Source organism: Rana temporaria, chromosome 3, assembly GCF_905171775.1.
Source record: "Rana temporaria chromosome 3, aRanTem1.1, whole genome shotgun sequence".
In the NCBI taxonomy this organism is placed as follows: domain Eukaryota; kingdom Metazoa; phylum Chordata; class Amphibia; order Anura; family Ranidae; genus Rana; species Rana temporaria.
This window is the reverse complement of record NC_053491.1, coordinates 480,766,448-480,790,704: the sequence shown is the minus strand read 5'-3', so window position 1 is coordinate 480,790,704 and position 24,257 is coordinate 480,766,448. Positions and strand designations below refer to the sequence as shown.

The 24,257-nt window shown below is 47.7% G+C and overlaps 1 protein-coding gene across 1 annotated transcript; it reads right to left on the bottom strand.

The window, feature by feature from the left end:
• Positions 1–9,535: 9,535 nt before the first annotated feature.
• On the bottom strand, positions 9,536–14,108 carry LOC120931026 (beta-1,3-galactosyltransferase 5-like). The gene is made up of 2 exons (XM_040342150.1): positions 13,523–14,108; positions 9,536–10,121 (listed from the first exon to the last, which is right to left on the bottom strand). The coding sequence occupies exons 1-2, from the start codon at positions 14,103–14,105 to the stop codon at positions 9,652–9,654; spliced, it is 1,053 nt and encodes a 350-aa protein (XP_040198084.1). The 5' UTR covers positions 14,106–14,108; the 3' UTR covers positions 9,536–9,651.
• Positions 14,109–24,257: the final 10,149 nt, after the last annotated feature.

Sequence of the window (24,257 nt, the reverse complement as noted above, 5' to 3'; positions counted from 1 at the left end):
CCTGTCCTGGAGTCCAGCGCCGTCCGCAGCAGACGATGAGCAATCACTCGTCACTCTGCTGCCCCCCGCCATCCTCAGGGAGGGAACCAGGAAGTGAAGTGCTCCGGCTTCACTGCCCAGTTCCCTACGGCGCATGCGCGAGTCGCACTGCACTGTCTGACTGGCTCCCGATGTGTTCTGGGAGCCAAGTGTTCCCAGAACACAACGGGGGGGGGGGGGAACTGACGTTCTGCCCGCAGTCTACCCGCAAATGGGTGCAGATACCTGTCTAAAGACAAGAATTTGCACCCACTTCCGGCCACACAGTCTGCGGGTAGACTGTGTGGCCGGAAGTGGGTGCAAATTCTTGTCTTTAGACAGGTATCTGCACCCCCCTCCCCTGAAAGGTGTCAAATGTGACACCGGAGGGGGGAGGGTTCTGATCAGCGGGAGTTTCACTTTAGGGTGGAGCTCCGCTTTAACGATGGATCCTCGCATATTCCTACTTAGCTATCTGGGTGAGATTGAGGGGGATAGATATGTTAAGCTTTGTATCACTTTTGCTTTGTTCTACGAAAGGAGAGAGATTCTCCTACGTTGGAGGGGACCGGAACTTCCTACTGGATCCTTTTGGCGGTCTTCGATTGGCAGAGTGTCAATCGACTGCCCGACAAAGTTCGACAAAATTTGGTCGAGCTGGGTCGATGCTTCCGGTTGAGTCCCCCCCTGGTGATTGACTCCCTTGTAAGTGGTGGATGGTGGGTAGGGTTGTGGGTGACCCTGGCCCCTCTCCTCCTTGTTTGTTTTTTTCCCCCTCGTTCCCTGCCCCCCCCCGTTATATGGTTTCCCTCCTGCCCCCCCCTCTCTTGGGGGATGGGGTTCATATGGTTGTAGGATGGTATTCGCACTGACTTGACAAACTGATCCCTCTTACCATATATTCTTTTGATTTCCTAACTGATTTGCTGATGTAACCCGTGATGGAGTGTACAGATTTTGCCTTTTGACTGTCATTGCATTGTAACTTGCTACTGTGTCAATAAAAAAAACGTTACTGCTTAAAAAAAAAAAGGTAGGTCTGTGGATTCGGTGTATCTAGATTTTCCAAAAGCATTTGATACAGTTCCCCATAGACCCTTAATCTACAAACTGAGGTCTGTAGGCATGGACCATAGGGTTTGTTCTTGGATAGAAAACCGATTACAGGGGTGCGTTCAAAGGATGATAAATAATGAATACTCAGACTGGTCTGGAGTGGTAAGTGGGGTACCCCAAGGCTGTGTCCTGGGACAATTCTGTTTAATTTATTTATAAATCATATAGAGCAGTGGTCCCCAACCTTTTTGCCATTGGGGACCGGCATTGTTGAAGAAAATTGTGCCAAGGCCCGGGGGGCTTTTCGCGGGCAATTTATCGGGGCAATGGCTGGTGTTGGTGCTTCAATCATCCTGGCACATCATTGATATGATGTCAGGATGATTGAAGATCATTATTTATATTATTACATTGTAATATATAATGAAATAGTTATGAAAACTCACCATAATGCAGAATGTGCCAGAGTGTCACATGCCACGTCACGATGCGGATTGTCACTTGCCACGCCGCCTGCCATCAGATGCAGCTTTTTATTTAGTGCAGACCTCAGACAGTAACCCCCCATTAGTGCAGACCTCAGACGGTAACCCCTCAGTAGTGCAGACCTCAGACAGTAACCCCCCAGTAGTGCAGACCTCAGACAGTAACCCCCCAGTAGTGCAGACCTCAGAAAGTAACCCCCCCAGTAGTGCAGACCTCAGACAGTAACCCCCCAGTAGTGCAGACCTCAGACAGTAACCCCTCAGTAGTGCTGACCTCAGACACTAACCCCTCAGTAGTGCAGACCTCAGACAGTAACCCCCCAGTAGTGCAGACCTCAGACAGTAACCCCTCAGAAGTGCAGACCTCAGACAGTAACCCCCCAGTAGTGCAGACCTCAGACAGTAACCTCCCAGTAGTGCAGACCTCAGACAGTAACCCCCCAGTATTGCAGACCTCAGACAGTAACCCCCCAGTAGTGCAGACCTCAGACAGTAACCCCTCAGTAGTGCAGACCTCAGACAGCGGCGTGTATGTCCCTCGAGCGCGGGCTCCTCCTCCTTTGTGGGTGTAAACAGAGAGGAGGGCCACCGCCGGGTGTACCAAGATGGCCGTGGCTCCAGAGCTAGGCCGAAGCCACGGCCTTTCCTAATGCTATGGCCGCGGCAGCAATCCGCGGATCGCATAGCGTGATCCGTTGCACTCCTATCAGATAGTGCAGCCTTCGTGGCCCGGCTGCAAACAGGCCACAGCCCGGCAGTGGGCCGCGGCCCGGGGGTTGATGACCCCTGATATAGAGGATGGGATAAATAGATCAATCTCAGTGTGGCAGATACGGCTCTTGGTCTATGCTAATGATCAGGAAATTGGCGGAAACGGCACTCGATCATGTGCCCACTGTGACAGCTAATCGCAGTGGTCATATAATTAGGCAGACCTTGCCGCCTCGTAACAGCTTAGTTCAAGGAAAGCCGGGGCAGTCAAGAAAGGGTCATGAAAAAATTGTCATTTTAAAATGTACCTACCTCAACAGATCACAGAAAATTGGCGTGATCAGCAAGCTGTAGATATAACAGCAATTATTTTTCGAAATAGCATTAAATAATATAATAAAAATTAAAACTTACTTTCCTAATGTAGCACTTACCCCCGAAGGAGCTGCTGAGTATTTTGGGCAGCATGTTACCTCTATATCTTTACCGTCCAGGGTAATAGAAGAGAGTTGAAAAAGTTAAATGTCCACACTTTACACTTCTTTTTCTTAAATTTATTTGCAGAACTTGATTAGGAAAGAAGAAGTTGTTGAAGGCAGGGCCATCCTAATAGCATCATGGGCCCCTGGGCAAAGTAATGCTCTGGGGCCCCTACAATGGAAACAGTGCAGGTAAACAGAAATCAAGTAGGTAGGAGGTAGGGGATATCTAGGGTGTAGAGGGGTCAGAGTGCTGGGGGGATATCTAGGGTGTAGAGGGGTCAGAGTGCTGGGGGGATATCTGGGATGTAGAGGGGCAGCCCAGGCTCAAGGGCCAGCTGCTTTGGGGAAGGGGCAGGGGTAGGGTGACCACATTTCCAAACTACCATTCAGGGACACCCTCCCTTCACAAAAATCAGCTTGTGCTGTAACGAATCACAGCACAGTGATTGGACACAAGAGGCAGGATTTATGATTTATCCACTCACAAGCAGGGGTGGAGTGCTCCTCCAGGCATTCCCGGCCAGGACAAATACTGTCAGTGAGTAAAGCGGTGATGTGGCGGCCTGCAAAATGCGGGACTGTCCCGGGCAATACGGGACACATGGTCACCCTAGGCAGGGGCCCCCTATGCAGATGGTGCCCCTGGGCAGTGCCCAGGTGTGCCCTCTCATTAAAACAGCCCTGTTAGAAGGGGTGGAAGGGTAAACAAGTAGATAGGTTCAGGTGCATAATCTCAATTTGGAAACACTCCTGCTTCCAGCAAACAGTTCTCGTCGCCACTCTAGCCAGAGTGGGTATTGCTCCCCCGGATAGGTCCCTCTGACTGGCCTATCACCAGCCGGAATGGCGCACGGAATAAAGTACAGTGTCTGCCACAGACCTTCCTTTACGATGAGACACTTTCGGTCCAGAATCCTCTTCACACAGGATTCAGCACCCGGATCTCTCCAGATTCACTTCTGTAGAACTCAGATCTGACAGTCGATCACTATCAAGCCTCTCAGTGTATGGTGCATCCTTCAATTACGTTTCCAGGCCTCCTCCCGAGTCACCAGGGCAGAGGACAGTGAGGGTCACTAGGGCAGAATACAGTAGGGGGGGGGTCACCAGGGCAGAGTACAATGTGAACATCAGGGCAAAATACAGCAGAGGGATCAATAGAGCAGAAGACAGCAGGGGGGTCACCGGAGCAGATTACAGCAAAGGGGTCACCGGGGCAGAGGACAGTGAGGGTCACTAGGGAAGAATACTGTAGGGCAGGGGTGTCAAACTCAATTTCATTGTGGGCCACATCAGCATTATGATTGCCCTCAAAAGGGCCGGTTGTATCTGTAAGATTAGATGTCCAGCGCATGCCCTTCCCTTGCATTAGATGTTAAGAGCCAACCCACCAATTAGAAGTTGAGTCCCCCACCCTCCCTTACATCACAGTGCCCCCCCTTTCCTTTTGCTGCTACTGGGAAGAAGCTGGATGCATTGCTTGGAAGCAGAAAGTAGGGGTCTGGAGGAAGACCAGAGGAGGGCTGAAGATCTCCTGCAGCTGCATGAGAGGTGCGAGGGCCACATGAAATGGCCTGGAGGGTCAGATTTGGCCCGCGGGCCTTGTGTTTGACACCTGTGCTGTAGGGGGTCACCAGGGCAGAGTACAATGGGGTCATCAGGGCAGAATACAGCAGAGGGGTCACCAGGGCAGAATACAGCAGGAGGGTCAGCAGGGCAAAACACAGCATTTATTTTGGGTTGTTCTTTGGTGGTAGGCTATTAACACTGGCCCGGATTCAGGTAGAACGTTTTTGCCCTGCGCCCCCGCAAATTTGCCTTGATTCACGGAGCAGAAGCTCCGTAAATTGCGCGGGCGCGCCGGCAAAATCCCTGGCGCAAGAGCACGCAATTTAAATGATCCCGTAGGGGGCGGGAATCATTTAAATTAGGCGCGTTCCCCCGCCGATCGTAGAGTGCATGCTCCGTCGGGAAACTTTCCCAACGTGCATTGCGGCAAATGACGTCGCAAGGACGTCATTTGCTTCAAAGTGAACGTGAATGGCGTCCAGCGCCATTCACGATTCACTTACGCAAACTACGTAAAATTCAAATTTCACGACGCGGGAACGACAGGGATACGTAACATGGGCTGCCCCTGCTAATAGCAGGGGCAGCCTTGCGCGAAAACCGCCGTACGTAAACAACGGAAATTACGTACGCAGGGCTCGCGCAACGTTGTGAATCGGTGTTAGTATGCAATTTGCATACTATACACTGAGCACAACGGGAACGCCACCTAGCGGCCACCGCAAGAATGCAGCCTAAGGTATGCGGGCATAAGAGCCTTATGCCGTGCAGATCTTAGGCTGCAGTCGGCGTAACGAGGTTCCTGAATCAGGAGCACTCGTTACGCCGGGGCAAGTAAGCAATTGCGCTGTGTAACCTATGGTTACACAGGCGCAATTGCTTCTTGAATCTACCCCACTGAATATACAGCTAAATTAAAAAAAATAAAGATTTATTTTTTTACTATTTGGGCCAGTTTTCCTATGATAATAAAAAAAAAATCAGGCGATCTCCATTACCATTTACCACCCAAAGGAAAGCTTGATTTTTCTTGAAAAAAAAACACTCTATAATCCATCTGGATGCAGAAAGTAGTTGTGATGATATGTACAGGTTAACTAACACATGTAAAAGTTGAAAAATTGTGCTTAGGCATTAAATTTGTGTTACCTTTAGGCGTGAAGGGGTTAAATACCATTGGTATATTTAAGTTGGAGTTCTGCTTTATTAGAAGGGCAAATGACTAACAATTTTTCTTAAATAAATGCAATAAATATTTATAGAAAAATATCTTTATTAGAACTCAGAACAGTGTAATATTATAAAGCAACTGAACATCTTTCCATAAATAGTCACATTTTAGAGCAGAACAATATCAATACTAAACAATATTATAAAAGTGCAGGGGTCAATATACCTTCTTGCTCCTAAAAAAATGTTGGAAGTTTTAGACAATCAATGAGGATAAATATGGACCATGGCGGCATCAAGGCAGAAAATTGTTACTTTATTTAATTTGTGAATTGCTCTAGGTCCAAGTGCTCTTGTTTCGGGGATGGATTTGTTTACATGATACCCTCCGCTAAGCACTAATTGTATGTAACTTGCCCTATTATCATTTTAGAAAACCTAAAAAAATAAATTCTGTTCAGGCCCTTCTTTGTTTCAGCATGACCGTGCCCCTATGCACAAACTCACCTTCATAAAGACATGGGCCCTGATTCAGAAAGGACATACTCCGTCGTATGTCCGAATGAGCGCCGTCGTATCTATGCGACTGATTCTTAGAATCAGTTGCGCTTGAATTCGGCCAAGATACGACTGACGTAAGTCTCCTACGCCGTCGTATCTTGGGTGCATATTTACGCTGGCCGCTAGGGGCGTTTCCGTATATTTCCGAGTCGAATATGCAAATGAGGTAGATACGCCGATTCAGAAACGTACTTGCGCCCGTCGGATTTAGCTACACCGTTTACGTAAGGCGTCGGTCCGGCGTAACTTTACCCCTCATAAAGCAGGGGTAAGTCATGTTAAGGTATGGACGTCGGAACAGCGTCGTATTTTACGTCGTTTGCGTAAGTCGTACGTGAATGGGGATGGGCGTAGGTTACATTCACGTCGACTAAGCATTGAGCCGGCGTGATACTGAGCATGGTTGGTTAGGCGCGTCATTTACGTGGGGTCACGATTCATTTCCATACAACACACCCCCTACCAGCCTACTTTGAAATACGCGGGCTTACGCCTTGCCCATTTAAGATACGCCGCCGTAACTTAGGGCGCAAGTTCTTTGTGAATACGGTACTCGCCTCTCTAAGTTACGGCGGTGTAGCGTATATGAGATGCGCTGCACCCACCTAAACTTAAGCTATTCTTTCTGAATCTGGCCCTTGGTTTGACCAGTTTGGTGTGGAGAAACTAGAATGTCCTGCATGGAGCCCTGACCTCAAACATACTGAACATGTCAATTGCTAGCCGGGTCTTCTCATCCAACATCAGTACCTGACCTCACAAATGTTCCTTTGACTAAATGGACACAAATTCCACCAGACGCACTTCAAAATTGTATGGGAAGCCTTCCCAGATGGATAGAACCAGCTCCATAAAGACATGTAGCTGGATTCAGAAAGACTTACGACGTCGTATCTGTAGATACGCCGTCGTAAGTCCGAATCCGCGCCGTCATATCTTTAAGTGTATTCTCAGTTGCTAAGATACGACCGGCGTAAGTCTCCTACGCCGTCGTATCTTAGCTGCCTATTTACGCTGGCCGCTAGGGGCGCTTCCGTATATTTCCGCGTCGAATATGCAAATGAGGTAGATATGCCGATTCAGAAACTGAATTTACGCGGGCCTACGCCGGCCCATTTACACTATGCCGCCGTAACTTAGGACGCAAGTTCTTTGTGAATACGGTACCTGCCTTCTAAGTTACGGCAGCGTAGTGTATCTGAGATACGCTACGCCCGCACAAAGTTAAGCCAGTCTTTCTGAATCCGGCTAATGTTTTGACCAGTTTGGTGTGGAGGACCTTGAAGTTAGTGTGGAGTGGCCTACATAAAACTCTGACCTCAACCCCATTGAACAGAGGCATAACTGGAGTCTTCAAAGGAGAGTGGAGCCAGCTTTGTAAAGGCATGGTTTGACCAGTTTAGTGTGGAGTGGACTACATAAAACCCTGATCTCAACCCCATTGAACAGAGGCATAACTGGAGTCTTCAAACGAGAGTCAAGCCAGCTTCGTAAAGGCGTGGTTTGACCAGTTTGTTGTGGAGTGGTCTACATAAAATCCTGACCTCAACCCCACTGAACAGAGGCATAACTGTAGTCTTCAATGGAGAGTGGAGCCAAAGTAAAGTTATGGTTTGACCAGTTTGTTGGGGAGTGGCCTAAATAAAATCCTGACCTTAACCCCACTGAACAGAGGCTTAACTAGAACCTTCAGGGGCCCAGTGCAAGAAACCACAAAGGGCCCCCTTGACCGGGGCTCTTCCCACTGATCCTAAGGCCCTTTACTCCTGTTGCGGGACCTTTTCACATGTTCTACAGTGTGGTGGGATGCAAGGATCCAGTCACAAGTTCTAACTTTGCGGCCCAGGTAATTCCGCCATTGGTATCACTGTTTTTTTATTTTTGTTACTCTTAGTTATTATTAGTTTTTACAATTTTAATTTACTTATTTTTGTTTTTACAATTTTTTAGGAGCCCCGTTGTGGGACTTTGGTGAGCTATCAAGGGGTCTAAACATACCTATGATGTTTCACTTTTGAGACAGATAAAAGAGATTGAGGACAGAGCCCCCAATCTCCATCTCTGCAGCTTCAGCAGCACAGAATGAATGTACAGGAATAGCTCTGTACAGAGCTTCCATTCATTCACAAACTGAAGCATATTAAACACAGTTTACTATTCTTTAGTTATAAATGGACAGCGTCAGTAGTCAGTACCAATCACTGGCTCTGTCTATTCAGAAATGGGGGGTCCTTCTTCCTTTTTGGTTTTCTTTATAAACTTAAATTATTGGGATGTTGGAAACACATTTGGGAATTTTTTCACACACAGGGACTGGGAACAGTGGTATCTGGGCAGGAGGGGTGGCAGCATATAGAGGAACCGGTTCTATTAATTTTCCTCCTGCAGCTGCAGGAGGAAGGGGAGGAGAAGTAGGCTATTTGCGGCTGCAGGAGGAAAATTGAGAGGATCTGTTCCTCCATATGCCACTACCCAAACCCCCCTCCTGATCAGATGTACAGGGGAGCCGCGTGGGCCCCCTGGAGCATGGGGCCAGATCACAATTGCGACCCCTGTAAGTACGTCCTTGCTACTGTACACCTTTGGGATGAAATGGATGGTCAATTGTGAGCTAGGTCTTCTCTTCCTGACCTCACAAACAGGCACAAATTTCCCCACACACAGTCCAAAATCTTGTAGAAAGCCTTCACAGAAGAGTGGAGGCTTTTATAGCTGAAAAAGTGGGGAAACTCTCTATTAATGGACATGTTTTTGAAGATGTCCAACAAGCTCAAATAGATGTGATGGCCAGGTGTTCACAAACTTTTAGTTATTTAGTATGTTTGGTAAGGGGCTCAGGCCTTGAATGGCAAAGTGGGACTTTTTATTCCTCTTCACCAGGAAGCCTTTAGGAATGTCTGCAGTGAAAGCAGTGCAGCCTTTTTATGGGGCATTGGGGTGGCCCCGGACCAGGGCTGGACTGGGACAAAAATTTGGCCCTGGACTTCATCCAGACTGGCTAACTTTGACAGGTCTCTCCCATGGCGGCCGGACAACTCCCGTCCCCCCGGCCACCCAAGCCCCCTCTCCCCCTTCACTAGCCACTAGCTGTTCTACTTTATTAGATTAGAACGGCTGGTACTGGTACTCTTATAGGCAGTACCAGTGGGAAGCTAGACATTATTTCACCCGGGGCAAAGAATCAGTTCGGTGCCCCCCCCCATAGGACAAGATTAGGTAGAAGTGAGAAACTCCCAGGCCATAGCTGTTGAGTCAGCTGTCTGTCCCCTCCCCGTGCTCCTTCTGGCCCCCCATGCTCCTCTGTTGTCCCCCTTGCTCCTCTGGTCCTCCCCCTGCTTCTCTGTTCCCGCCCAGGTGAGCACTGCGGGGAGGAAAAGACAAAGGAGTGGAGGGGGGCAGCGGTCCGCTGTCACTGAAGCCGGCCCACTGAGCCATCGGCCCATCGGGAAACTCCCGGTAGTCCCAATGGCCAGTCCATCCCGGGCCGGGACCTAATCTGCACTTGTCAATGTGTATTAATCGGGCTTATTAAAAAGTTTGGCAAACATACAAAAAAAATTAATCCATTATTTTGCCTCCAAAATCCAGTTTGATGTGTTTTAGTCCGAGAATAAAATAATTTTTTTGTACCATGTGTGACAGTTCCTTGTCTGTACTTCCTGCCATATCCGTGTCATGTTCTCTTCATTAATACCGTGGACCACCAGTGCTTCTTTGTACTTACACACATCGTACTTTAATCCTCGCACGTAGAAGCGACTGTCATGTCGAAAGGTTAGGTTGGCCGCCACAGCGAGAAATCCAAAATATACGTCGTCCAATGGGAAAACAGGGAGTAGAAGGGAGGCCATGTACAGGCCGGTCACTGAGGCTCCCGGGAACAGAAAGCCGCCACCGGAGACAAAAGCTGGATAATATTCCTGAGGGTACAGAGTCTCTGTGATGCTGTATTTGGTCTCACGCAGGACAGGTGGCCTATGATAGTGAAAACCATGAATTGTATCTGGGGATCCATATTCTGTAATAAACTGTACAATCACGTCTGGGTTCACAAATTCATCTTCGTCAACTGTAGAGAGTAAAAAATCACTTATTATGTATGAAGATCACTAACCATATATATTATCTATCCATGGTATCGATCTATGGGAGAGGGGTGAGAGAATGCAGAGACATATTATCTTATTAATAGATGTCCCTGTCGTGTCTCTGCAGGGTCTCACCACCCTCCTATCATGTGTGATTGCATCTCTGCATCCCATCACTTTCCCTGTTCTGTGTAACTGAGAGAGGCAGCAGAGACATACACACAAGAGAGGAGAGGGGTGAGAGGCTGCAGAGACATGCACACAAGAGATGAAAGGTTTGAGAGGCTGCAGAGACCTAGACACACAGGAGAGGAGAGAGGTGAGAGGCTGAGGAGACATAGACACACAGGAGAGGAGAGGGGTGAGAGGCTGCAGAGACATAGATACACAGGAGAGGAAAGGGGTGAGAGTATGCAGAGACATAGACACACAGGAGAGGAAAGGGGTGAGAGGATGCAGAGACATAGACACAGAGGAGAGGAAAGGGGTGAGAGGATGCAGAGATATAGACACGCAGGAGAGGAGAGGGGTGAGAGGCTGCAAGAGACATAGACACACAGGAGAGGAGAGGGGTGAGAGGCTGCAGAGACATAGACACACAGGAGAGGAGAGGGGTGAGAGGCTGAAAAGACATAGACACACAGGAGAGGGGTGAGAGGCTGCAGAGACATAGACACACAGGAGAGGAGGGGGATGAGAGGCTGCAGAGACATAGACACACAGGAGAGGAGAGGGGTGAGAGGCTGCAGAGACATAGACACACAGGAGAGGAGGGGGATGAGAGGCTGCAGAGACATAGACACACAGGAGAGGAGAGGGGTGAGAGGCTGCAGAGACATAGACACACAGGAGAGGAGAGAGGTGAGAGGCTGCAGAGACATAGACACACAGGAGAGGAGAGAGGTGAGAGGCTGCAGAGACATAGACACACAGAAGAGGAGAGGGGTGAGTGGCTGCAGAGACATAGACACAGAGGAGAGGAAAGGGGTGAGAGGATGCAGAGATATAGACACACAGGAGAGGAGAGGGGTGAGAGGCTGCAAGAGACATAGACACACAGGAGAGGAGAGGGGTGAGAGGCTGAAAAGACATAGACACACAGGAGAGGAGATGGGTGAGATGCTGCAGAGACATAGAAACACAGGAGAGGAGAGGGGTGAGGGGCTGCAGAGACATAGACACACAGGAGAGAAGAGGGGTGAGAGGCTGCAGAGACACAGACACACAGGAGAGGAGAGGGGTGAGAGGCTGCAGAGACATAGACACACAGGAGAGGAGAGGGGTGAGAGGCTGCAGAGACACAGACACAAAGGAGAGGAGAGGGGTGAGAGGCTGCAGAGACATAGACACACAGGAGAGGAGAGGGGTGAGAGGCTGCAGAGACATAGACACACAGGAGAGGAGAGGGGTGAGAGGCTGCAGAGACACAGACACACAGGAGAGGAGATGGGTGAGAGGCTGCAGAGACATAGACACAGAGGAGAGGAAAGGGGTGAGAGGATGCAGAGACATAGACACAGAGGAGAGGAAAGGGGTGAGAGGATGCAGAGATATAGACACACAGGAGAGGAGAGGGGTGAGAGGATGAAAAGACATAGACACACAGGAGAGGAGATGGGTGAGATGCTGCAGAGACATAGACACACAGGAGAGGAGAGGGGTGAGAGGCTGCAGAGACATAGACACACAGGAGAGAAGAGGGGTGAGAGGCTGCAGAGACACAGACACAGAGGAGAGGGGTGAGAGGCTGCAGAGACACAGACACAAAGGAGAGGAGAGGGGTGAGAGGCTGCAGAGACATAGACACACAGGAGAGGAGAGGGGGTGAGAGGCTGCAGAGACACAGACACACAGGAGAGGAGATGGGTGAGATGCTGCAGAGACATAGAAACACAGGAGAGGAGAGGGGTGAGAGGCTGCAAGAGACATAGACACACGGGAGAGGGGTGAGAGGCTGCAGAGACATAGACACACAGGAGAGGAGGGGGATGAGAGGCTGCAGAGACATAGACACACAGCTCTTTAACAGGACAGGTTAAACCATGTATTCTGGATGATCTTCCAATTGAGGATAATCCTAAACAGGCGATTTTCAGAGCCCTCTTCCAGGTTCATAAGCTTATTCTCAGGCATTGGAAGGCGGCTGACCCTTCTACATTGAAAGAATGGACTACCCAAATGGGGGATGCTCTGCGGTTGGAGAAGTATTTCCAACACAGAGGACAATCTGGCAAGTTTAATAAATGATGGTCCCCATGGTTAGATGCCCCTGGGCTTTCTCCGGTGAATTTGGTTCTAGACAGACTTCTACTATAATATTGCTGTCATTGTGGTTAGCAATGCATAACTACTTGTTTATGTACTGCCGGTATGTTGGCCCTAATCGGTATTACAGTTAACTATGATTGTTTGCCATTATGGTTATGGCAATGTTTTATCTGAAACCTGCATTGTTTGTTCTGTTTGCTCTTTCTGTTTTCAATAAAACTTTTTAAGAAGAAATAAAAAAAAAAAGACTTTAAAGGATTTGTAAACCTTCGTGTTTTTTCACCTTAATGCATCCTATGCATTAGGGTGAAAAAAAAAAAACACCTTGCACTCTACACCCCCACTACCCCCCAGCCCCCGTTTTACCCACCTGTTACCCGAACTTCCGTGGGCGCGTTCATGTGTCGCTTTCCAACCAGCTTGTCGGCTCTTCATTGGTTAGATCTATAGCAGTGCAGCCATTGGCTCCCGCTGTTGTCATTCAAACCAATGATGCGGCGCACTGGGGGGGCGGGGCCGAGTCATACACTTGGCGGCTATAGCCGCCGACCGTATCATACGGGAGCGTGCCCGCAAGGTAACCCTGTCGGGAGAGAGCTTCCCAAAGGGGGTTAGCTCCTGTGGGGAGGAGCCGCAAGAGCCACCATGGGACCCCAGAAGAGGACGTTCGGGGCCACTCTGTGGAAAACGAACTGCACAGTGGAAGTAAGTATGACATGTTTGTTTAAAAAAAAAAACTGAAGCTATAGTACCACTTTAAGTCACTCAATAGATATTTATAACAAGCTGCCACTGACCTCCCTGGTTGCTTGTAATATGAAGTTCTTCAAAGGTCATAAAAAAGATTCAAAATTTGGTTTCATTTGGTGTCTAACAGCATGGAAATACCAACTGTGTAGAGTAGAAGTGTACAGGACTGGCAGGGTGCCAACATTCTGCTTCCATAGAAAGTAAGAGCAAAAGAGCTAAGGTTTTAGTGCCTCTGTTGTGAATTTTGAGGATGAATTTCTCCACAATGCCAATAATTACAGAAGTGAATGAGAGCATGCTTTAGAGTGCCTGTTCAAAATATGTAAATGCTTTAGTGTGCCTAGTCTGGGCACTCCTCTCTTACCTTTAAAAATGTGATCCACTTGAGGTGACTTTAGAAAAAGCCACTCCAAAAAGCAGCGTTCTTTCAAGGACAAGTTATGGTGTCCTTCGGTCATGTCCCATTGTAGAATGTCACCGTACTCTTGGTTCTCACGTTTGGCCATTTCCATATGTTCTTCCGCATTCGTCTTTCCCAACAAGAATATCGGTTTAATTCTGTATCCGTTTATCTCTCTCTCTTTAGCCCATGTCTTCCGCAGTTTTAACCTCATTGTCCCAGTACTGGGTCGGGATTTCACCGCCAGGATCAGCAGTTTTTGGTTGGTTGCTTCTTGTTCCTCTTGGTTTGGCTCCTGGATGAGTGTGCAACGGTAACTCTGTAGGTAGGGGAACTCCGCCTCAAACCTGGTTAGGTTCAGATGATAAGTGTAGGTGCCATTAGACAGGGTTACTGACTGTCTCATTATGGGGAGCGGCGTTCTGGCTGGTGTTGGGGCAAGGCACATCATTTGGGGGATGTCTTTGGTGTTCATGGACCATCTCACCATCAGAAAAGTCATGATGGAGAACAAGGAGGCCCTTATGATGATTTGTTTATATCTCATCGTGCCCTGGATAGAGAAAGCAAGCATTTTAATACCATAATAAAAAAAAACACACTTTATATATCTTTTTCCCTTTTTCTTAAATATATATGTCCTGTTTTTTTCTTTATTTTATTGTTTTTACATTTTTCTAAACAGCTGTTTAATCTTCAATTATTGAATGTTCAGTTTAAATCAGTCATACATTTCAGTTGGTTTTCTTAAGAAATATCCACAGCCTGAGAAGAAAGGACCATCAGCATGCTACAGAAAAGGACCCTTGCTCTATGTGCAGAAGCAGTGGTCTCTCTGAAGAAGTCCGATGCCTCCCCTTCTGAGTCGCAGTTAGGGTTATCCAATGAGCAGGGATTGTGAGAGCTATGTAGTATACATATTTGCACAGCTATAGGTTGGACTCAGCTGGGAGTGTGTAGGGCAGGGGTGTGTGGATCTCTGTAGGGCAGGGGTGTCTAACTCAATTTCATTGTGGGCCACATCAGCATTATGATTGCCCTCAAAAGGGCCGTTTGTATCTGTAAGATTAGATGTCCAGCGCATCCCCTCCCCTTTACATTAGATGTCAAGAGCCACCCCACCATCAGAAGTTAAGCCCCTCACTCTCCCTTACATCACAGTGCACCCGCCCTTTTCTTATGCTGCTACTGGGAAGAAGCTGGATGCATTGCTTGAAACCAGAAAGTAAGAAGCTGGAACTGCAGGAGAGGTGCAAGGGCTGTGGTGGAGATGATTCTAAAATTCCTATTTGATAAGTTGAGCTTATTCTTTTATTAGAACCACTAAATGTTTCTCGGTTTATATTTCTTTAATTTCGGTTTATATTTCCATATTTCTTTTTATATATGCATATGTATGTATGAGAATGATCAATACTGCTTATTTTCCTTGATAAGTTCTATCAACATTGAAAATATAAGGAAAAGCTGTTTTGTTCAGAAGCCATTTCCTCTACATTTTTCATCTTTGGAATGTGTGCTCCGGACCATCCCCCTCATCATGTCTTCCCCTCACCCAGAGGACTGATTGAATCTTGTAACCAAAGGAATTCTATGTAAAATGGCGAATGAGTCTGAAAAAAAACATGAGGGGACTTTATGTCACATGACAAGAAGGGTGTGTGCAGCTGGTCTGGAATGAACATGGAATAGGAAACCACCCTTTTATATGAACTGGCCAATGAGAAGCTTCATGCCAAGGACAAGCCATATAGGGAGGGAGGAGGGTAGAGTGGGTGTGCATGTTTTGTGATTCTGTGTTTTTTTAATAAAGAGCCAGCAGGCTTGCTCTTCCTGTGTTGGGATTGAAGCAGAGAGAGGTGAGATGTGGTCTGTTTTCTCCATAGATTTGCACATATTTCACCATAGTAATTTGAATCAGACGGCAGAATGGGTAGCCCTGAGATTGTATCAGGAAATCAATTAATTAATGAGTCTCTATCAGGGCCACATGAAATGGCCTGGAGGGCCGGAATCGGCCCACGGGCCATGTGTCTGACACCTGTGCTGTAGAGAGACCACTGCTTCCACACAGCCAGCAAGTGTCCTTCTCTGCAACATGCTGGCAAGGGAACAGGCTTTTTTACTCAGGTTGTTACTGCTTTTTAAAGAAATGCATCTGTGCTGATTTGTGCTGTAAAAAAACAAACGCATGTGCTGGTTTGTTTCAGAGATATTGCACACAATAGTACCGCTGCAGGGGTCTGGCAGACTCGATGTCTGGTGGCGACCAGCGATCACGGTGTACAGAGGCAGAACGGGGGAACTGCTTATGTAAACAATGCTATTCCCCGTTCTGCCAGATGATATGTCAGAGCTCTTCTGTTCCCAGTGATCGGGAACACAGGGCCAAATCCACAAAGACCCGGCGTAACGGCGAATTTCTAATTTAAGTTATACTGCCTTAAAATTTCTACCTAAGTGCCCGATCCACAAAGCACTTACCTAGAAATTTCTGGCCGTGTAACTTAAATTCCGCCGGCGCAAGGCATTCCTCATTTCATGGGGGCGATTCCCATTTAAATGAGGCGCGCTCCCGCGCCGGCCGTACTGCGCATGCTCGTGACGTCATTTTCCCGACGTGCATAGCGCAAAATTACGTTACGTCGGGCTTTGTGGATTGCGACGGGTCAATAAAGTTGAGTCGGGAAAAAAAAAGATACGGCGCGAAAAAAAAATTCAAATTCGAAAAAAAAACGCTTCGCTAGACAGAAGGGTCTGCTTTTACATGGTGTACTAACTTTACACCATGTAAAAGCAGCCCTAATTTTGCGTATGCAACTTAATACTTACGGAGAAAAAACTAAGCAGAAAAGCTTCGTGGATCTCCGTAAGTACTAATTTGCATACCCGAGGCGGCATTTCGACACAAAATGCCCCCAGCGGCGGATGCGGTACTAAGATTACACATGCCGGATCTTCTCCCTAACTATGGAAAACTGATTCTGTGGATCAGTTCCATAGCTAGGACCAGGGATAAGACGGAGTAACAGCAGTTACTCCGTCGTATCTCTTTTGAGGATTTGGCCCACAGATCTTTGTCATGTCCCTGGTAGCCCATCCCCCCTACAGTTAGAACACACCCAGGGAACACACTTAACCCCTTGATCGCCCCCTAGTGTTAATTCCTGCCACTGTCATTTATACATTGATCATAATGTCACTGTTCCCCAAAAAGTGTAATTTGTCAGTTAAAGCGACGCCGTGCCATATCGCCAAAAATGGTCTGGTCATTAAGGGGGCAAATCCTTTCGGGGCTGAAGTGGTTAAAGTGCAAATTACTTTCCTAAAAGGCTTAAAAATTTTCTTTACAGATATACTGTATATACATGTGTGCGTTTCAGTTTGATTTGTTAGCTGAGAAAGAGGCATTTTGCTTTCTTTTCTTTTGTTTTTTTTAAATGTTTTCATTTACATTTGATGATGCTTTAATAATATTACATTTGTAACACTTTATAAACAATAAGAGCCGGTTCACACTAGGGCGGCACGACTTCGGGGGCGACTCGGCCAGACGACCTGAAGACGACTTCTAAGGCGATTTTCAAAATGACTTCTGTATAGAAGTCAATGCAAATCGCCCCGAGTCGCCCCCAAAGTCGTACAGGAACCTTTTTCTAAGTCGGAGCGACTTGCGTCGCTGCTATTAGAACGGTTCCATTGACTACAATGGGACGCGACTTGTCAGGCGGCTGAGTCGCCTGACGAGTCGCCCCACTGTGAACCGGCTCTTAATGTTATTTTGTTTTGAAAGCCTTGTTTCATGAGACTATTCCTTTTTTTTAAAACAAATGATTGTATTTATTCTTATATAAAAACCTTCAAATATATATCAAATACATTTGGAAAATACGTTTTCCTGACTTAAATTTTTTGTGTACGTAAGGCCCCGTACACACGGCCGAGGAACTCGACGTGCCAAACACGTCGAGTTCCTCGTCGAGTTCTGGGATGAAGCCGCCGAGGAGCTCGGCGGGCCGCCTTCTCCCATAGAACAACGAGAAAATAGAGAACATGTTCTCTATTTTCTCGACGAGTTCCTCGGCGGCTCCATCGAGCCAAAAGTGTACAGACGACAGAGTTTCTCGGCAGAATCCGGGTTTTGACCGAGTTTCTCTGTGAATTCTGCCGAGAAACTCTGTCGTGTGTACGAGGCCTCACAAGTTAATATCACTTAAAACTAAGGGCCAGATTTACGTTGCGCAGCGGCGGCGTAACGTATCCCATTTACGTTACACCGCCGCAAGTTTACAGCGTAAGTGCCTGATTCACAAAGCTGTTACCTGTAAACTTGCGGCGGTGTAATGTAAATCCGCTCGGCGCAAGCCCGCCTAATTCAAATGGGGCGGGCACCATTTAAATTAGGTTGCGTTCCCACGCCGAACGTACTGCGCATGCTCCGTCCGTCAAATTACCCGACGTGCATTGCGCTAAATGACGTCGCAAGGACGTCATTGGTTTCGACGTTAACGTAAATGGCGTCCAGCGCCATTCACGGACGACTTACGCAAACGACGTGATTTTTCAAATTTTGACGCGGAAACAACGGCCATACTTAACATTGGCTAGTCCACCTAGAAGGCAGCCTTAGTTTTACGCGGCGTATCTCGACGGAAACGACGTAAAGTTAGAGCGACGGGTAAAGCGTACGTTCGTGAATCGCCGTAACTAGTCATTTGGATATTCTACACCGACCGCAATGGAATCGCCACCTAGCGGCCGGCCTAGAATTGCATCCTAAGATCCGACGGTGTAGGTCAATTACAGCTGTCGGATCTTAGGGCTATCTATGCGTGACTGATTCTATGAATCAGCCGCATAGTTACGACGGGCGGATCACAGAGATACGACGGCGTATCAGGAGATACGCCGTCGTATCTCTTTTGTGAATCTGGCCCTAAGTAACTAAGTAACAGGGCAGCACAGTGGTGTAGTGGTTAGCACTTTCGTCTAAGAACAAAATACACCACCTGCCTGGAGTTTGGACACTCCAAAGATATGCTAGTAAGGTAATTGGTTCCTGTGTAAATTGGCCCTAGTATGTATGAATGTGAGTTAGGGATCTTAGATTAAAAGCTCCTTGAAGGCAGGGACTGATGTGAATGTACAATTTATATATGTAAAGCGCTCTGTAAATTGATGGTGCTATATAAGTACTTGAAATAAATAAGTTAATGTATGTGTTCCTAACTTGAACTTTTCTAGTAACTGGAAAAAATGAGTTGGCTTTACTTGAACCTTTAGGCCCAGATTCACAAAACACTTACGCCGACGTAAGTGCAAATGTGCGCCGTCGTATCTGTGCGCCGGACCCACAAACTAAGATGCGCCTAAAAACAGGCTTCATCCCGCCGACGTAACTTGCCTACACCGGCGTAGGGTGGGCGCACATTTAGGCTTGACGCATGGTGGCGCTCCCATTGATTAGTGTTATGTCCCCTTGCTGCTCTGTGTCTCTCAGGTGTTGCTGGCAGTGCTGCCAGTATCTGCTCAGCAAGTTACACACACAGGCCGATGTACTACTTAACCAGAGCAAGGTTTATTACTCAGAACATTATGGCATTCTTACATGGAGGAGTCTTATTCCAACAGCTTCTGTCCTTATCAGATGTAATCCCTTCTCAGCCTCATGTGTCTGCTTCCAGTTCCCCTCACACACTGTCTGACTTCCTGGTACAGCCCCTCCTCCCCCATCATGCATCAGGAGAAAGAGAGTAAAGGTCACAGTGATCTATCACAAACATCACACCTCTTTTCCTTCCCAAAAAAAAAAAAAACATAACAAGAGAACAAAATGTTGAACACATAACATAACAAGCCAAGCAAGATCAGTTTAGCAAGTAGTATCTCCAACTCAGTTCTGTGATTTTTGCAGCACTTCATGAGCCCTTTATCTCTGTTTCTTGACCTCCAATGTGTCCCGTAAGATTTCAGCACTTTGCCAGCGAGGCGTTTGACGTCTTTGACGGGTAGACTTACGAAGAGGCACACCCCCGGGAGGGATAGAGTCGGTCAAAGGTTCTGGAGATGTCAGTGGGCGTCCCACAGACAAATCAGTCTCTGTAACTCCAGGCACATGTCCGGGCTCCTCAGGAATATGGTTACCAACCGGTTCAGGGTTTGGTTGTAAACTTGTGGGATCATGCCAGACACCATGCCATATGTCACCAGCAGAGTTCAGAGTAGACTCTGGTGGGTGGTTAGAAAGAGGGGTCGGGTTTGTCACTAGTGGCCGGCAAATGCGTTTCCTCAATTGTGAAAGGTGTCGCCGAACACAAATGCCTTCCTCCAGGCGGACAAGGTACATTCTTCTTCCAAGAGTTCCATCAATAACGCCAGGAAGCCAAGGAGGCAAAGCTCTGTAATTCCGAGACCATACAAGATCACCGGCACGGAATCCCAGACGGCCCGGCGGAGGAGGTGTTGGTGACTGTTCCTGCGGTCGAACTAAATCAAGTTTGGTGCGGAGATGCCTGCCAAACATAAGAAAAGCCGGTGACAGCCCAGTAGTAGCGTGTTTCGTGTTACGGTACATGATCAAGAATTCCAGCAGCTTCTCTTCTGACAGTCCAACCTGGTCCAGAGTGGACAGTAAGTGCTTCTTAAATGTCTGCACAAATCGTTCTGCCAGCCCATTTGAAGCTGGATGATAAGGAGCTGTTTTGTAGTGTTGGACGCCCAAGCCACTAAGGAAGGATTGAAACTCATGCAATGTAAATTGAGTTCCATTGTCGGAGACTATGGCTGTTGGCAAGCCATATTGAGCAAAGAGCTTCCTTAAGACTAGAATGGTAGCAGCTGAGGTAATAGAAGGCATTTGAAAAACCTCCGGCCATTTTGAATGCGCATCTACCACGATCAAATACATTTTACCCTGGATGGGGCCAGCAAAATCAAGATGGAGTCTGGACCACAGTTCTGTTGGCCATGGCCAAGGTTGCAGGGTTCCTCTCTTTTGGGGTCGCTGGGCTTGACAGCACCCAGGACATTGAGCAACATAATCTTCAATTGCCGTATCCATTTGTGGCCAACAAACATAGCTCCGGGCTCGCTGCTTCATGCGCACCACACCAGGATGGCCTTCATGCAGTATCCTTAGCATGGTTGATTGCAAGTACTGGGGTACAATCACTCTATTGCCCCATTGTAGGCAACCAGCATTAGTCACAAGCTCACATTTTCTGGCAAAGTACGGACGAAATTCACCTGAAACTCTCTCTGGCCATCCAGTCTGAACATAAGAGAATATCTGAGACAGGAAAGGATCTGTGGCTGTATGTCTGGCAATCAGGGAGGTGGACATGCAAGATTGTAGCCTGTGTACTTCCACTACACGTATCTCTCTTAGTGGGTGGTCTCCAAGTGGCAATCTGGAAAATGCATCTGCATTGCCATGGGTATCATGGGAGCGGTATCTGATAGAATAAGCATAAGCTCCTAAAAATAAAGCGTACCTTTGTAAGAGAGATGCGGTTGTTGTAGAAATTCCTTTCTGAGGGTTCAGTATTGACAACAGAGGTTTGTGGTCAGTGATAAGTGTGAACTCCCGACCATAGATGTACGCGTGAAATTTTTTTGTGGCCCATACAATGGCCAAAGCTTCCTTGTCAATCTGGGAGTACTTGTAGTTGCAGGTAAGCTTGCTTTAAGTCTATTTTTGTAAACTTTTGCCCCCCAGCCAGTGAGCCAAATAAATCTTCAAGTCGAGGCAATGGGTATTGATCCACAAGAAGTTGGTTGTTCAGAGCTACCCTGAAATCACCACAAATCCTAATGTCTCCATTCTTTTTCTTGACAGGCACAATTGGTGATGCCCATTCACTTCTATCCACTTTCGTTATGATCTTTTCAGCCAATGGGTGGTCCAGCTCTGCTTCCACTTTCTTCCGCAAGGCAAAAGGTACTGATCTTGCCTTACAAAAACGAGGTGTAGCACCAGGCTTCAAGATGAGGTGGGCCATCTTTCCTTTTACGGTGCCCAAAGAGTCCTCAAAAACCTCTTTAAAACGTGACTTCAGGGATTCCACCCAATGGTCTACTTTAGAAAGCAATGTACATTGGGCAATGGTAAAAGGAGGCATGCCCAGGGCTTTGATCCAGTCCCTTCCATACAGCGGAGGACCTCCATTCCTTACAACATAAAGGCGTAGACTTTGACTGCGGTTGCCTAATGTAACAAGGGGTTTTACATAACCCAAGGGCTGTAGTAGTTCCTTGCTGTAGGTTTGTAGTGTGAGCTTTGTAGGTTTTAGCGGCAGGGACAGACCCGATGCCTTTAAATCAGTCCATGAAATGACAGACACAGCCGCCCCTGTATCAACATCCATGGAGACAGGACAGCCATTGAGTGTGACATCCACTTTAATCGCAGGAGTACTCCCAGCTACTCGAAACAGTCCAACATGCTGGACACAGGTCTCCTCATCAGAGCTGAAACCGTTATTGTCCATATCCACACGGAATGTCTGTTTACGTCTATCTTTTGTGGTAGTGTTCGGGGAGCGAGAGCTGCGGCAAACGCGCCCAATATGACCAGTCTTTCCACAGCGAAAACAAACGACATCCTTGAACTTGCAAGCAGGCGCACTGTGAGTAGTGTTACCACAACGGTAGCAAGTCGGGGTCCCAGAGACAGAAGAATTAGGGTGGCGAGGTTTAAGCTGAGTGGCAGGGGACTGGCGTCTCGAGCGTTGAGTGATAGCAGTGTGGAATATTTCCTCACCCTGGCTTGCAGGAGTTGTAGGTGGTGCCTTTAGTAGGGTGGCATCCGTGTTGCCAACTCCATGACCGTAGCAAGGTCAGTGGCTTTCGTCAGAGTCAAGTCGGGTTCTGTGAGTAAACGTTTCTGTATGGCTGGGTCGCAGAGTCCCATGACGAACATGTCACGGAGAGCCGTCTGCAGGTAGTCTCCAAACTGACAAGTGGCAGCTAGTTTACGTAAAGCAATGATATATGTCTTTATATCCTCCCCGGCCTGCTGCCTTCTACTGTAGAATTTAAACCGCTCTGCGATTTCTAACGGCTTCGGGTTGTAGTGTGTATGTAGCGTCTGTCTAACGGCTTCGGGTTGTAGTGTGTATGTAGCGTCTGAATTAACTCTCTGAGGGTTCCATATGCAGCTTGACCCAATGCAGTGAGAAAAACTGCAACTTTCTTTTCAACAGTCACATTATTTGCTTCCATATACTGTTCCAGCCTCTCCACCCAGGAGCTCCATGACTCAGCTGCAGGATCAAATGGTTGGATAAACCCTATGAATGCCATATGTGCTAAAATCACTGGTATGTCCCCTTGCCGCTCTGTGTCTCTCAGGTGTTGCTGGCAGTGCTGCCAGTATCTGCTCAGCAAGTTACACACACAGGCCGATGTACTACTTAACCAGAGCAAGGTTTATTACTCAGAACATTATGGCATTCTTACATGGAGGAGTCTTATTCCAACAGCTTCTGTCCTTATCAGATGTAATCCCTTCTCAGCCTCATGTGTCTGCTTCCAGTTCCCCTCACACACTGTCTGACTTCCTGGTACAGCCCCTCCTCCCCCATCATGCATCAGGAGAAAGAGGGTAAAGGTCACAGTGATCTATCACAAACATCACAATTAGCAATTCAAATATGCAAATGAGTGAAATACGGCGATTCACGAACATACGTGTGCCCGACGCAGTGCGCGTAAGTTGTACGTCCGGCGTAAAGTTATTCCCCATAAAGGAGGTGTAACCCAGCAGCAGACATACAAAGGTCTGCACCAGGGAACACAAGCCGGCGTATTTTACGTTGGACGTGTCTGACTGGGCGTAAGGTTACGTTCACGCCATACGCAGTGATCCGGCGTAGTTTAGGCAGTTGTTCCGACGTGGTTGTGAGCATGCGCAGGGGGATGCGTCCACGTCTCGGCGCATGCGCAGTTCGTGATACGTATTTGTCTGGCGCTCGGCCCATCATTTGCATGGGGTCACGCCTCATTTGCATGGCTCACGCCCACTTCCACCTATGCCGGCGTACGCCTTGGGAGCACTGGCTTGGTGAATTCAATGCTTGCTTCTCTGCGCTGCGTTGGCATAGCATACATTGTTTGCGCTACGGCGGCGTAATGTGCGCCTGCTATCTGTGAATCTGGGCCATGGTCTATAAACTGGAAAAATTTTATTGGCTTAACTTAAACCTATGGTCTATAAACTGGAAAAATTGTGTTGGCTTTACTTAAACCTACGGTCTATAAACTGGAAAAATTTAGTTGGCTTTACTTAAACCTATGGTCTATAAACTGGAAAAATGTTGTTTAGTTGTTGTTGTACTTAAAACTATAGTTCCAGACAAGTTAAGGCATGTATTCCTAACTTAAAACACTATGGTCTATAACAGGAATGGGCAAACTATTAATCCCTTTTAATCCAGCCCGCGGAGCCAGGGGGGCGACATTCCGTGCCTCCTCCTAATTTTAATTTCCCGTGTCACCGATGTCTGGCCGCCATGTTTAGTGTCCGGCTCCCTGTGATTGGGCATATGGGGGTCATGTGAGGCGTGGGGCTGGAAGTCCCGCCTCCGCACATGACCGCCATATGCCCAATCACAGCGCGCCGGGAAACTCTGAACATGGCGGTGGGAGACAGGCACTGGAAGTGTGAGCCGCCGTGGCCGCTGTCTTCCCCTCCGCTCTG

What these genes read in the sequence shown, in the direction of transcription:
- LOC120931026 (XM_040342150.1), bottom strand. Translation starts at nt 14,105, where the DNA reads ATGAGATATAAACAAATCATCATAAGGGCCTCCTTGTTCTCCATCATG. An exon ending in AGTGGATCACATTTTTAAAG is followed by an intron (nt 10,122 to 13,522) that starts GTAAGAGAGGAG and finishes TACTCTCTACAG; the next exon opens with TTGACGAAGATGAATTTGTG.